We start from the raw sequence: 15,983 nt of genomic DNA, 5'->3' as shown, positions 1-15,983 counted from the left end.
TAATTAACCTTCTGCTACATGTTACATGACCTCAGGCAACTACACTCCTTCCAAAAAACCCTAAAACGAGTCATTTTTGTGGAACAAAGATGAACAAAACCTAGACTAGTTAAAGACTATCAGAACTAACAGGGGAATGACTGCCCACAGCAGAGCAAGATCAAGTTAAGCACCACCTAAGCAAACTGAACATCCAGAAGTCCATGAGACTGGATGGGATGCAACTGAGGATGTTGAGAAGCCAGCCACTGTCATGGCAAGGCAGCTTTGCTACAGTTTTTGAAAGATCATGGTGATTGGATGAGGTTCCTGATGACCGAAAAAAGACAAACATCATATCCATTAGAAAGGTAAGAAGGATAATCTGTGGAATTACAGGCTGTTCAGCCTAACCTCACCCCGCAGGAAGATTGTGGAACAAATCACAGAATCACAGAGTGTTAGGGATTGGAAGGGACCTCGAAAGATCATCTAGTCCAATCCCCCTGCCGGAGCAGGATTACCTAGACCATCTCACACAGGAACGCGTCCAGGCGGGTTTTGAATGTCTCCAGAGAAGGAGACTCCACAACCTCTCTGGGCAGCCTGTTCCAGTGTTCGGTTACCCTCACTGTAAAGAAGTTTTCCCTCATATTTATGTGGAACCTCCTGTGTTCCAGCTTGCACCCATTGCCCCTTGTCCTGTCAAGGGATGTCACTGAGAAGAGCCTGGCTCCATCCTCATGACACTTGCCCTTTACATATTTATAAACATTCATGAGGTCCCCCCTCAGTCTCCTCTTCTCCAAGCTAAAGAGACCCAGCTCCCTCAGCCTCTCCTCATAAGGGAGATGTTCCACCTCCTTAATCATCTTCGTGGCTCTGCGCTGGACTCTCTCTAGCAGTTCCCTGTCCTTCTTGAACTCAGGGGCCCAGAACTGGACACAATATTCCAGATGCGGCCTCACCAGGGCAGAGTAGAGGGGGAGGAGAACCTCTCTTGACCTGCTAACCACACCCCTTCTAATCCACCCCAGGATGCCATTGGCCTTCTTGGCCACAAGGGCACACTGCTGGCTCATGGTCATCCTGCTGTCCACTAGGACCCCCAGGTCCCTTTCCCCTACGCTGCTCTCCAACAGGTCTGTCCCCAACTTGTACTGGTACATGGGGTTGTTCTTGCCCAGATGCAGGACTCTACACTTGCCCTTGTTATATTTCATTAAATTTCTCCCCGCCCAACGCTCCAGCCTGTCTGGGTCGAAATCCTCGCAGAAGCCACGTCAGGGCACATGAAGGACAAGAAGGTGACAAGGAACAGACAGCACATGCATACCAAGGGCAAATTGACTTTCATACACAATTTTGAATGATGTAAATTTGTATTTTTTTCCCAGGTGCCTTTCAGACCATTTTGTAGTGTTGCTCATCTTGTTTCCTTACAACAGTAGCAATATTTTCACACTTTATTACAAGATGCCTTTACCTCATCAATCTTTTTGGTGTTGTTTTTGTTGTTTTGTTTTTTAATGTTTCATGGATGTGTTAACGTAAGTTGAGCTCTCAGCACATTTTAAATTGTTTTCTGGTCCCACATTAATCATGTTTTTATTTCTTGTTCCTTTAGCAGTCCAATTAAGTAAAACACTTATAAATTAAAACAAGAAACCGGGCAACAAAAGGGATGGAAACAGACCTATTAATGTGGGATACGAAACTGGAAATTACAGGAATAACTGAAATATGGATGCATTTTAGATCTTTCAGAAGGAGAAATACATTACAGTTCTATCCTAAATTTGCAACATGATAAACTCATGGAAAGAAAAACAAGAGAATAATAGTACTGGTTTCAGATATGAGAGCAAGAAAAGAACTGCAGTGGTATTTGAGGTCTTCTGGAGTCATAGAATAATAAAATAATTCAGGTTGGAAGGGATCTCAGAAGATCACAGAATCAGAATTAACCAGGTTGGAAGAGACCTCAGGGATCATCGAGTCCAACCGTTGCCCTGACACCACCCTGTCAACTAGACCATGGCACTAAGTGCCATGTCCAGTCTTTTCTTAAACACATCCAGAGATGGTGACTCCACCACCTCCCTGGGCAGCCCATTCCAATGTCTAATAACCCTTTCTGAAAAGATCATTTATTTCAACCTCCTGCTCAAAGCAGGGTCAACTATGAGGCCAGACCATGCTGCTCAGGGTTTTATCCAGTCATGTCGTGAAAACCTCTGAGGATGGAGAATGCACAGCCTCTCTGTTTTCATGGTGGAAAAGTTCTTCCTTACAACCAGTTGGAACTCTCTAGTTCCAGTTTATGACTGCTCTCTCTTGTCCTCCCACTATGTACCACTGTGAAGAGCCTAGCTCTGTCTTCTGAGCAACCTTACTACAGGTATCAGAAGGCTGCTCAGAGGTGCCCCTTCTTCCCCAGGCTAAAGGCAGTTCCCTTAGCCTCTCCAGAGAGGGCATGTTCTCCAGCCCCCTGAAAACCTTGGTGATTCTCTGCTCACTGGTTCCAGTTAACCGATTTCTTTCTTGTAACGAGGGACAAAACCAGACACAGTATTCGTGTCCTCCAGGTCATTAATAAAGACGTTAAACAGCACAGGTCGCAGGACAGACCTCTTTAGTATTCTACTTCTTCTTAGCCTGCAGGCAGAGTAGGACCCACTAAACTCTATCTCTGAGCCTGATTATCCAACCAATTTTTTTTACTCATCTAGTTGTCCATCCACCAAAACCACATTATCCTAAAATGGATACAGAAATGATTGAGGGAGGCAGTGTTGAAAGTCAACACAGATGACATCCACTCCTTTCCCCTCATCCAGAAATCCAGCCTTATTATCAAAGGCAATGAGGTTTGCCAGGCATGATTTACCCCTCGCATGCTCAGAAATGTGTTCCGAGAGGACTCTGTCCATGATTTTCCCAGGGATTTAAGAGAAGATGACTAGTCTGTAGTTTGCTGGATTGGAAACTGTCCTTTGGGTTTGTGGGGTTTTTTGTTTGTTTTTTTTTTTTTTAAGATAAGTACATTGTTTGTCCTTCTCCAGTCATTGGGGACCTCCCCCAAGTTCCACAACCATTCAAAGATGACAGAGAGTAACCTTGCAGTGACACCAGCCAGCTCTCTCAGCACCCTCAGACGCAGTCTATCTAGTCGCATGGACTTGTATGGGTCAAATTTTCTCAAGTAATTCCCGACTCAACCATCACTCGTTACTGGTAGTACTCCTCCTTGGACCCCATCTCTATGCACAGAGGACTGGGAGACCTTGTTAACAGAGATTCAGGAAAGAAGGGCATCCAGCACCTCTGCCTTATCTGTGTTTGCTGACACTAGATCACAGAATCACAGAATCACCCAGGTTGGAAGAGACCTCTGGGATCATCAAGTCCAACCATTGCCCTGACACCACCCTGTCAACTAGACCATGGCACTAAGTGCCATGTCCAGTCTTTTCTTAAACACATCCAGAGATGGTGACTCCACCACCTCCCTGGGCAGCCCCTTCCAATGGCTAATGACCCTTTCTGAGAAGAAATTCTTCCTAATGTCCAACCTGAACCTCCCCTGGCAAAGCTTGAGGCTATGTCCTCTTGTCCTATCGCTAGTTGCCTGGGAGAAGAGGCCGACTCCCACTTCACTACAACCTCCCTTCAGGTAGTTGTAGACTGCAATAAGGTCACCTCTGAGCCTCCTCTTCTCCAGGCTAAACAACCCCAGCTCCCTCAGCCGTTCCTCGTAGGTCAGACCCTCCAGACCCTTCACCAGCTTGGTCACCCTCCTCTGGACTTGCTCCAACACCTCAACATCTTTCTTGAAGTACGGGGCCCACAACTGGACCCAGGATTCAAGCTGCGGCCTCACCAGTGCCGAGTACAGAGGGACGATCACTTCCCTAGACCGGCTGGCTACACTATTCCTGATAGAGGCCAGGATGCCATTGGCCTTCTTGGCCACCTGGGCACACTGCTGCCTCATGTTTAGCCGGCTGTCGATCAGCACCCCCAGGTCTCTTTCCGCCGGGCCGCTTTCTAACCACTCTTCCCCCAGCCTGTAGCGCTGCATGGGGTTGTTGTGGTCCAAGTGTAAGACCCAGCACTTGTTCTTGTTGAACCTCATGCCGTTGGTCTCGGCCCATCTACCTACGGCCTTCCTACCCTCCAGCAGATCGACACTCCCACCCAGCTTGGTGTCATCTGCAAATTTACTGAGGGTGCACTCAATCCCTACGTCTAGATCATCTATAAAGATATTGAACAGCACCAGCCCCAAAACTGAGCCCTGGAGAACACCCCTAGTGACCGGCTGCCAGTTGGACTTTGCCCCATTCACCACCACTCTCTGGGCTCGGCCATCCAGCCAGTTTTTAACCCATTGAAGAGTCCACCCATCCAAGCCCCAGGCAGCCAGTTTGTCTGGGAGGATGCTGTGGGAGACAGTGTCGAATGCCTTACTGAAGTCTAGACAGACTACATCCACAGCCCTGCCCTCATCTACTAAGCGGGTCACTTTGTCATAGAAGGAGATCGAGTTGGTCAAGCAGGACCTGCCTTTCACGAATCCATGTTGGCTGGCCCCGATGCCCCAATTGTCCTGCATGTGCTGTGTAATGGCACTCAGGATGATCTGTTCCATCACCTTGCCTGGCACCAAGGTCAGGCTGACAGGCCTGTAGTTCCCTGGATCATCCTTCCGGCCCTTCTTGTAGATGGGTATTACATTTGCTAATTTCTAGTCAGCTGGAACTTCTCCAGTTAACCAGGACTGCCAGTAGATAATCGAGAGTGGTTTGGCAAGTTCATCTGCCAGTTCCTTCATTACTCTGGGGTGAATCCCATCCGGGCCCATAGCCTTGTGGGTGTCCAACTGGCACAGCAGGTCACTAACCGTCTCCTCATGGATTACGGGGGGTTCACACAGCCCCCCGTCCCTAACTTCAGGCTCTGGGGGCCGAGCCCCCTGAGGACAACCAGTCTTGACATTAAAGACCGAGGCAAAGAAGGCATCAAAATCACGTGCTGCATTCAGCAACAGTTGCACGTTTTTCCTTCTTCAGTCTTTAACTGCTGCCATAGTATGTGTTGTTGCCCTTGACACCCTCTGCAAGTCTCAACTCCAGTTGAGCTTTGTCTTTCCCAATATAACCTTACATGCCTGGGCAAACTTTCTAAATTCCTCTTTTATAACCTTGCCCTGCTTCTGCCTTCTCTATACTGCCCTTCTGCACTGAAGCTTGTTCATGACTTCTCTGTTTAGCCAAGCTTGCTTGGAGGAGGATCTGGATAGAGATCTCTGGAGTGGTACAGAGATGCATACTGCCAGGTACCTTATCATTGTGAAACTTCCCAGAAATAAACTTAAGAAAAAAAGTCAATTAAAGAAAGACAGGCCCAGTTATTCCTTGCTACAGTATCTGACAGACTTAATCAAATAATCATGAAAAGGAGACAATACTGAAACTAACCTTGGAATAATACTTACTAAGAATGCAAAATAATTAGACGTTTGAATCATGTTTGTTGATAAATCTGTAATCCAAGTTTTCTTTTTCACAGGGCTCATTTAAAGTAGCTGAATTAGTAGTCAGCAGAAGTCCTTACTCTTAATCAAGCCTTTTTCTTTAACTGGTGGGATCAAGGAGAACAACACCAAGTCTCCTGTGCCCTTCACCCGAGCCCCTGGGCTGTAGTTACCTTTTACCCATGTAAGGCCTCCCTCAATAGTATCACTGGTGTCTATGCAGATGAGTAGCCAATGGGTAATAGTCTGAGGGTCAAAAAACCCTTGCAATTTCTTGAACATCACAGATGTGAACCCCTAACAACCAAACCACCTTAGACAGCAAGTCTCATCTGCAGATGAGCGCCTCCATCCCCTGCAGAAGGGAGTCTTTTTCCTGGTGGCGCTGTTCACGATGAGTTCATTAGGCCAAGATGGCTCCCTCATACAGCTTGTTCCTCCTCACCTGTTCTAAGGCCCCAAATCTATTCTGTAAGTGCATATCCAAAGACAGGCCACGAAACTTCTTCCTGCTGTCAGGAGTCACAAACTTTCAGTCTCCACTAAGCATAGCCTCTGGCCATCCTTCTTTCCATGCAATGCATAGTTCAGGCTATTGCCCTTGCAGGTTCTCCATGAAGAGCTTGTCTAGCTCCCATTTACACTGAGGTAATGCTTCTATCAGCTTCTTTATCTGACAGTTCAGGATGCTGACCAGAGCATGACTCCCACAGTTTAAGTGCCACTGACTCAAGGAGAGACATCATCCTTTTCCTGCAGCCCACTTGGATGGACACATTCTTCTTCAGGAGCTCCCTCTGGGTCAAGACCTCCAACATAAGTGGTTGGCCCAGCCAGTGCCATAGACTGCCCTGCTGCACATAACAGTTGTACACAGTCTCAGGCAGTACATCTGCACCTCCTGCTGCCCCTCTCCACAAGAACTGGCTGTAGTAGCACCCAAATTCCTGCCTGTGCCCCCTGGTCGTTGGCATTCCCCAAGCATTAGTTAAATAGAAATACGAGGCACAAGCCTGCCCTCTTTCCCTATCATCCCTGGCGAGCAACTTGAACGTTTTATGGCTCAAACTACCAAGTCTAGGAGGAAAACATTTTTTTTTTCAATTATTAAATAAATGATCATGTCAGGATGGTACAGTGTGGTGGTACAGAGAAGGCAACAAATGCATGGCAAATATTTCAGAAAAGCTGTTTGGAAAGATGGAAAAAGACAAATAATTCAGCCAACTCTATTCCCTTACAGTCACCTTCCATGTATGTAAACCTTCATCCTACAAATATGTTTAAGACAAGGGGGCGTCAAATAATACATTCCAAAATGGATTCAACAAAGACACCAAATGGTTGTTACGGAACATGAGAATCAGTAGAAAAATTGTAGACAGCCCCTTCAGCCAGTTTGTTGGCCTATATCAAAGGACCATTCAGAAAACGATGCTACCAGCCTGATGTGAGGTAACGAAGCTCTCTAGACCTCTCACCACAAAGACTCTGAATATGCTGATTATCTGAGTACAAAGAGATCATCCAGACGAGGCAACATCAGCATATCTTACAAAAACCACAGAAAACTCTACATAATTAGAACCAGTATAACAGAAATAGGATGAAATTTGACAGCAAAAAGCTCAAGGTCTTTCAAGAAGGGCTAACAGGAATTCACATGATAAACTGGGAACTTCAAACCAATGGAACAGAAGAAAGAATTGGACAGATTATTCCAAATTCCCTCTCAATGCAGCTACTAAACCTGCCAATTAGATTTGTTTATATACAGGAATGGATATCTTTCTCTTACACATAAGTTTTAACACAATTTTTAAGACTGAGTGCTCTACTTTTGTTTATAATACCATGTACAGTTTTGCTTACCTGTATTCAAAGAGATAAACTTATGCTGGAAGGGCTGCAAGAATAATTATAGGAATTGAGAGAACATCTTATGCAAAGAGACTGTAAGACTTTTCCTTCTTTGGCCTAACAATAGGAAAGCTGAAAGGGGATTTGGTAGCATTCTACAAATATATCAGGGAGGGAGAAGTGCAATTTAAACTAGAAGTTTTGTTAGTACAATCATAGATAAACATAAACATCATAACCAGGTTTAGTGCTTGAACAGCCCCAAAGCAGGTAATGAAGAAAAGGGGGCAGGTATGATGTAAGGACACATTTTAATATAAAAATTATGTATATGTGTATGTGTGCTTTACTGATGTAAAATTTTTATGTATATAAATTTATATAAATACACACACATAAAGCTGTACAACATACTATCCAAAGGTACAAATCTAAACATAAGTTGTGGAAAAAGATTTTTCAAGCTTGAATTTAGCACTAACAGCTCTTTGTTATTACCTTATGAACAGAGCAAGTAAGCAGATTTTTGCTGGATTCACAAAGCCATGTATCATAGCTAAGAAACAAGAACTGGCATGAAGAACGAACAGTACCAACATCTTGTTTGTCATTTTAAATTCCCAGGAAACTGGAAACACAGAAGATCCAGAAATTGCATAAAATACCTTCACCCCTCCCATTTCCTAACATGCTTATCACTTTTTGACCAAATCCTGACCTCAGATTTGTATCTCTATTTCTCCTCAACTTCAGCAGAACCTGTTTTCCACTATGAAAGGAAAGAAAACTACAGTTTTAAACCTTTAAGTTCTCATTTAAACAACAATAATATTGCATCTCATGGTTCACACCTAGTATTCACACAGAAAATCATTGGCTTATAACCCTAGTCTTGCTACATCATTGTCCAAAGGCATGATTTTAACTCTGAGGGATAAACCAAATTTAAAACAAGCTTACCTGTTCACAGACATCACGGCACATTAAGTTGTCCTTTGCATGGTAACAACAAGACAAGCCTATGGAAAAGCAGGGGGAGGGAAAAAGATATTTAAAAGACTTCAAGCACTTAACTATCACTTCTGAACAGAAGCGCCCGCTCGATGGCCTATCAGGACAATTTGTCTGGTCCACAGACGACCATGAGAAATTTTCCTTCTCAGAAGGCAAAAAAGAACATGAGAAATTTTTGTTTTGAAGCTGATGCAGTTCTGTTCATTGAGTCTCACAGAATTACCCCAGAACACTCACTGCCACCAAAAGAAGATCTCACTCCCCTTCCTTCTCCTTCTAGCGACTTTACTGCTTAACTTGGCACCTGCCAAACTCCTTCATGAGGCAATTCAATTTATTAACCTGGGGTGGGGGGAGTGGGGAAATAGAATAATAAAAAGTGAACAAAAACCCCACCAAAAAATCCATGGAAACTATATGCCTTTGTAAACTGAATAATCTCACAGAATCTGAAAAGTTCAAGAACCAGTTAGGAACAGGTGGAAAGGGAAATCAGAGCAGGAACCCCTTTTCACACAGAGGGGAACACAGCTGCTCGTTGAACTCTGGCTTCTTAAAAACTTGGAACAAAACTATAAATTGTTTCACTAGTGCTGGATGATTAAGAGTGGTTTTGCCTGACTAGATGGAAGTCATAGAGCAAACACAGACATGAACACATCAACAGGAAAACAAATGAGAACTGACGCACTGAGGAATCATGAAATACCAAGGTTTAAAGTGGCATTTTAAACATTATTCTTTGTTGTGCTTCGTTCCCCCTACCATCCAAATATTTTTTTCATTCAGAGTTAAGCTTGGCCAAATTAAAATGAATTGCACAGCTCCTTGATATTAATTTTCATCCTTACTGCCCACTGTTTAGAACAGTGTCTTAGAAAACAGTTAGTTTTCCTTCAAAGCTTTTACTTCCACACGCATCTTCACACACAGGATCATTTAATGATTACAGATTTCTGCTCAACTGGATCTGAACTACATATCACACCAGTACAATGATATCACACATATAAAGTTGTATTTCACAATACCTAGTTACTAAATAGATTTTGACTGAACCAAAAAGAAGGATCTTGGGCATGAATTTCTTAATAATTTCACACCTTACAAGTGTTTTCATCTGAAAGCTTATAGCAGTTACAAGAAGATTCCCAATTTAAAACCCAAAAGAATCCACCACCACCAAAACCAAAATTCTCCAATATTGAAATGACATTAAAAAAGAAAAGAAAATTTCAGCTGGCAAATGTCAAGGAACTGGAAAAAAGACAAACATCACTGAAAAGGTTGACTGAAACAGTCACAATTTAAAACGGTTACTACAGGATTGAGGAATATTTTAATGCAGAAATCTATCATTCCTGAAGAGGAAACAAAACAGGACTTGTAACTGGTGAATGTTTCCAGTAATAATTAGAAACAACACAACAAAATGCCTGTAATAAATGAGGACAGCACCAAAATCCTGCTTAAAACACGACGAAATGAAAGAACGAAATTGTAAAATTGACTTTAATGTTTTTTGCCAATTTTCTACCGTTGCTGAAATGGATTGAGATATGACACAGATGGCTTAAAAATATTTCCGATTTGAGGGCTACACATGGGATCTTGCAGGTTCTCCTGCACTGTGTTCAGTAAGCTGACCTATGCCAAGATTTAACTTCATCATTAGCAGGCTCCACCATGTTCAAAATTCAGTTATCAATTCACTTAACTAAAAGCTTTGCTTTACACTTTCTTAGTTCTGTTATAAAGCCACGGTATTAGAAATATATAACAACCATAAAAAAAGATTCACTTTTAAGAACAGGTACTTTTCCTTAAGGCAAGAGTTGCATTTATTTTCAGAAACATTTCTAAATTTCAGTGTGTATTCAATCAGACTGCAAGAACATTAACACAGTTCTGGAGAAAACATTCAGGTTCACAATGAAAAGATATCCAGCAAATTAACTGTTATAAGTAAAAAAATCCAACCAAACATACTTAAACGTAGGATTTACTCACAAACAGAAATGCTGGCTACTCAATCAAGTTTTTGTTGTTTTGTTTCACCGTAAGTCCCAGAAATTTTTCACTATGTAAATTTTTATTGAGAGTAACTGCTACATTTAAAAGACCCAAGAATTCAGAGTTCTAAACCCATAAAGAGAATTTACATTGACTTAGGTGACAATGCGTATGTTTAACTGCGTATGTCACTACGATTTGGGTTCATTAACATTTTAGGCAACACTTTATTAAATGCTCTTCCTCATAAGATTATTTAATACTCTGTGGCTTTTTATCCATTAGTTTTCAGTGGCTCTCAACCCTCTTATGATGAACTAACATACATTCAGGATAGTTCTCCTTCTCAATCACTTCCACTGCTGAGTTTCAAGTCTTATAAGTTATACCAAAGAGTGTAACAATATACTAAACTTTATGGATGCTTAATTCCTTTTATACAAAACCCTAATCAATTGATGGTATCTTGAATTAGCAGCAAATTAAACTGGCCCAGAGTGATCTTTAATGCTTAAGTCAGATATGGAAGTTATTAACAATATCCATTCCAAACCCAATTCCTCAGTTCTCTTTCCAGTTAACCTCTTCTGAAATGTATTACGACATCTCTTTCAGTCAGTCCCTTACTTTCTCATTCCCATTTTCTCTAGTTTTACTAAAAAACGTCAAGGTTTCATTTAAAAATTTTATTCATGTCCAACAATGAAATATCTACACTTCCTTCCTTGATCAGATGTGCTATCTCAGCAACATGAGTAGGTTTATCACGGGAAAGTTGGGCTAGAGTATGTCATATTTCATTCCACTGGCTTTTTCCTGCCTTCTTCCTAAAACCGTGCCTCACTGGAAATCAGAACTATAGAACAATGAAATGCCCATAAATGCCTCAGTGATTGCAGTCTTCTGCTTTGAAGTATTACATATTTTGTATTTTCCATTCCCGTGGCAGCATTACCAATGTGATCTACTAAAAGCTATTTGCCAATACCTGCGTTTGTGCTGCCTTCTTTTTTCATTACTTTTTTTGTCCTATCAAGAAGTTATCTACTGCCACAACTTTAACGCAGGAAACTATTTTACCACTATTCTCCTCTCTATTAAACGTCTTACCTTCACTTCTTAAAAAATTCAATACCTTGTTCAATACTGTTCTTCTTATTGAAAATGTTAGCAAAACCACAAGGGATACAAGCACTGGAATACAAGGGCTGTTCTGACATTTCATATGGCCATCCACAAGTCAGGTTTTACTCGTCTGGAGCAGGGCATCAGGTCTTCTCCATTTCAAACCACAATCCTGGGAATTTACCTACTGCCAGCACGACACCCTAAGACACAAATCCCGTCCCCGAGCCATGTAACCCGGTGGGGTGAGAGAAGAGGTCTATGCCCATCACTCTGCCGGGCTGGATGCGGCCCTACCCCCGCATCCCACTCCCCGCTGCCTCAGCCGGTTAAGCCTCCTCCCTCCGGCTGCCCGTCTTCTCACCGGGGTTTCAGGCGGGTGCCTTCCACGGGGAGGCGGGGCGGGGCCGGACACCGAGACAGCGGCAGGGGGAAGCGGACCGGCACCAGGAAGGCGACGCTGCCCCTTCCCGGCAGCGCCCCGCGGAGCCGCCCCCAGCCCTCACCTGCTGCGGCCCCGCGCCCACCGGCCTCCCGCTCCCGCCAGGCAGGTGCGGGCGGCAGCGGGTGCCGGGGGGCCGTCCCCCCTCTCCCTCGACTCCCTCTCGCCCCGAGCTGCGGCGGGACAGCAGCGACCCACCGCCGCCGGGCCGCGCCCCGTCCCCGCGGGTGACACCACCGCCCCACGGCTTCGGCACCCCACGGGCGGCCTTGCCCCTGCGCCATGTTGTTGAAGAGGGACCCGCGGAGCCGCCTCCCGTCCCCCCTCCGCGGCTCGCTACTCACCGGCCGCCCCAGGGAAGAGCAGCGGGGCCGCCGCCAGGCAGAGCAGGGCCCAGGGCCACCGAGCGGCCGCTACCGCCATGGCCCGGTCGCGAACCCGCCGCGCGGCCCCGCCTCGCGACCCCCGCCCGCCCGACGGGCTCTGACGCGGGCAGCGCCCCCTCCCAGCCCCGCGCTGCCTCCCGCCGCCCCCATTGGCTGCGGCTCCCCCGGCAGGCCCCGCCCCCTCCGCCGGGCCGCCGCGGACATTCCAGCGGGCCAGAGCCGCCGCCGCGGGCAGCCGCGTCCCGCGCCGCCCGCCCCGCCCCCGGCCCCGCCCCGCCCGGCGGGGGAAGGCGGTGGAGAGAAAAGGGCGGGTCCGCAGCACAGCGGCGGCCCTGACCGCTCCTCCGCCAAGCACCGGGCCCGTGGTGCCTGTGCCGGCCTTCGGCGCCGCCCGCACGGGTACCCCACAGCCTTCCGTTCCCACCGGCCCGTGGAGCAGCAAGGGCGTGCCCGGAGGGAGGGCTCGGGCGGGTATGGCGTAAAAGAAGGCCAAGGAGAGAAAAAACAGTATTTAGGAGAAAGTTTTTGTGAAGGAGGCAGAGACCTCCCTTGAGTTAGCTTCTATTTACATAATATTTGCATTATTAATCTATTTCTACACACTACTTTTACAGTATTGATTGTAAACCTACAGTACAACACTGTTTTCTGCTTGAAATTCTGCACCTTGAATCCTGTGTCCAGTTCTGGGCCCCGCACTTCAAGAAAGATGTTGAGGTATTGGAGCAAGTCCAGAGGAGGGCGACCAAGCTGGTGAAGGGTCTGGAGGGTCTGACCTACGAGGAACGGCTGAGGGAGCTGGGGTTGTTTAGCCTGGAGAAGAGGAGGCTCAGAGGTGACCTTATTGCAGTCTACAACTACCTGAAGGGAGGTTGTAGTGAAGTGGGAGTCGGCCTCTTCTCCCGGGCAACTAGCAATAGGAGAAGAGGACACAGCCTCAAGCTTCACCAGGGGAGGTTCAGGTTGGACGTTAGGAAGAATTTCTTTCCAGAAAGGGTTATTAGACATTGGAAGGGGCTGCCCAGGGAGGTGGTGGAGTCACCATCTCTGGATGTGTTTAAGAAAAGACTGGACTTGGCACTTAGCGCCATGGTCTAGTTGACATGGTGGTGTCAGGGCAATGGTTGGACTCGATGATCTCAGAGGTCTGTTCCAACCTGGTTGATTCTGTGAAATTGCTTTGTATATCCAGTGACCATGTGGGAGAAATGAACTGCACGGCACAAAGCGTAGGTTACCGAACCGGAATGACACCTGAGGCTGGGAGGACATCCCCCAAGTACAGGGGTGAGGAGGCTGTCGTGGCTGCAGCTTGTTGATTCATCATCGGCTCTCGCTTCTTGCTCCAGGTCAAGCTACCAAGGACTCAATGATCCCAGAGGTTTCTCCCAACCTGATTGATTCTGTGATTCTGTGTACCAGAAGTGCTCAGGCAGGTATTAACATGGTTTGAGCCCACTCTGCAGCTGGGGATGGCTCGTGTCCAGGTCGAAGGTGACAGGCAGGGAAGCTGGCTCAGCCTTCCCAGTGACAGTGTAACCTTCTCGCTGCCCATCCAGCAGCCATGCAGTTCCCATTGCTTGCTTGCGGGGTTGCCTATAATGGGCTTCAGTTTGGGAAGGGAACCTGGAATGCTCTGCTGGGCTGCTACCACTTTTGCTTGTCTTTAACCATTGTTCAGGTTGTGTCTGTCAGTTTTCTGTGTCTATGGATCGGTGGCAAGACATTCCTATCCCTGGCAGCGGGAAGGCAATCTAGCCTGTGGAGATTCAGTCCACAGCGTAGACAATTAGAAAAAGAGTCTAACTGAAGAAACCTCTGAAGAGTAGGGCCACCACTGCGGTTTCTTTTCCCCATAGAGATCAAATTATCTAATTTTATTTGTTTAGAATTCAAGAGAAATTAAATGTAAGCTCTCCAGTGATGTCAAAGCAAACTACTGCTCATTTTGTAGCTAGTGACTATTTTGCCTTGAAGTCTGGCCATTCCAAGGTGAATGGATCAGCTTCTGATGGCTCTAGCCTTCTTGGATGAGCAACTTAGCATCCCATTATCAGATTTTCTGGCAATAGTAAAACAGGAAAATTTTTAAGAACCCAGAAAATTCCATGTCCCACAAAGTGCTTATATCCTTTTTCCAATCTATCATCCCCATGAACTCCTTCTACAAAGACAGTCTGACAAGCCACAAAGCTGTTAATGACTCCATGGTCTTCTACAGCCTGGAGAATCTGTGGGAACCCAGTGCTCTTCAATCCCAGTATCAAATTCATAAACCGTCCAGAAAAAAAACCCCAAGGCAATACAGGAGAACACTCCAATGAGATGAAAAAGTTTTGTATCTTGTCTATCTGCCTGTACACCAGTACAGAGTGATTAAATTGTACTGCTACTTTATGGAGCAAAGCCATAAGAAATAACAGTACATTTAGTTGTACTTTAATTTGCAGTCTAACAAATTAGTTGTTGCTGTAATTGTGAATTCAAGAAAAAGTGGCAAATGTAACCTGAATATAAAAAAAACTTTTCACACCAGGACAGAAATGATGCTTATATGTGAGTGGGCTTATATGTCAGGTAAATAGCTGGACTTTTCCCCCAAAACCCAAGGTTAACTATTGTTAATTTTCTATCATTTGCATATTATCTCGGGACTTAAAACTCATCACGAGCCCACGAGGTGGCAGCAGATCCAAAAGCAAAATTACCCAGACAGCCAAACCTGCGGGCTGGTTCAGTTTCTCTGAAAATACAAGGGGTCAGAACAGATTAGATGCATTTTTCCCCACTTAGCTAAATGGTTTAATTTGGCTTGATTTTGGATGAAGGCGATCTGCTGTGCAGTCTGCTTCCCCTAAATGCCATTTATGAGTGAAGTCGTTATCAACAATAATTCACCCCACAAGCGAACAGGCAGAGAAAAGGTCCTAGTATGTCTGGTAATCTAAAGGCTCTGTATTGTCACTCCAAGTCACCACTTCAGTTCCAGAAGAAATAACTGAGACCACTGAAAGTATTTCCTTCACTTTAAAGCAGCAAACTGAACTTTTAAATAGTATAAGCTTTTAAAATTTGACTTTCAATAAGGACAGTATAAATTTTAACCTAATTGTTCTAGAAGGCAGAGACTTTTGTCCTTGGGAGCTTGGATGTTGAATCTGCAGACTCCTGTTTTCCAGTTAAACCATGCATATCAGTCTTTTTTAAACAGAATCCACTTGAAATTGATTCCTACCAAATGTTTAACAATGAGAACTGGAATTTTGGGACTTGAAATAATTCACAGAATCACAGAATCAACCAGGTTGGAAGAGACCTCTGGGATCATCGAGTCCAACCGTTGCCCTGACACCACCATGGCAACTAGACCATGGCACTAAGTGCCATGTCCAGTCTTTTCTTAAACACTTCCAGAGATGGTGACTCCACCACCTCCCTGGGCAGCCCATTCCAATGGCTAATGACCCCTTCTGAAAAGAAATTCTTCCTAATGTCCAACCTGAACCTCCCCTGGCAAAGCTTGAGGCTGTGTCCTCTTGTCCTATCGCTAGTTGCCTGGGAGAAGAGGCCGACTCCCACTTCACTACAACCTCCCTTCAGGTAGTTGTAGACTGCACTAAGGTCA

The 15,983-nt window shown here is 45.3% G+C and overlaps 1 protein-coding gene across 2 annotated transcripts in view; it reads right to left on the bottom strand.

Annotated features, from left to right (window-relative positions):
- The window catches only part of RECK (reversion inducing cysteine rich protein with kazal motifs), a 76,186-nt gene extending 63,790 nt beyond the window's left edge, over positions 1-12,396 (bottom strand). For both annotated transcript variants that reach the window (XM_068396002.1, XM_068396003.1), the window contains exons 1-2: positions 12,317-12,396; positions 8,339-8,397 (exon numbers count right to left, since the gene is read on the bottom strand). In XM_068396002.1, coding sequence (XP_068252103.1) covers positions 8,339-8,397; positions 12,317-12,395 — 138 coding nt within the window. In that variant the 5' untranslated portion in view covers position 12,396. The remainder of the gene's footprint in view (positions 1-8,338; positions 8,398-12,316) is intronic.
- Positions 12,397-15,983: the final 3,587 nt, after the last annotated feature.

Source organism: Nyctibius grandis, chromosome 3 (assembly GCF_013368605.1).
Source record: "Nyctibius grandis isolate bNycGra1 chromosome 3, bNycGra1.pri, whole genome shotgun sequence".
NCBI classification, from domain to species: domain Eukaryota; kingdom Metazoa; phylum Chordata; class Aves; order Nyctibiiformes; family Nyctibiidae; genus Nyctibius; species Nyctibius grandis.
The sequence above is the reverse complement of the archived record's forward strand: the minus strand, read 5'-3'. Positions and strand labels throughout refer to the sequence as shown.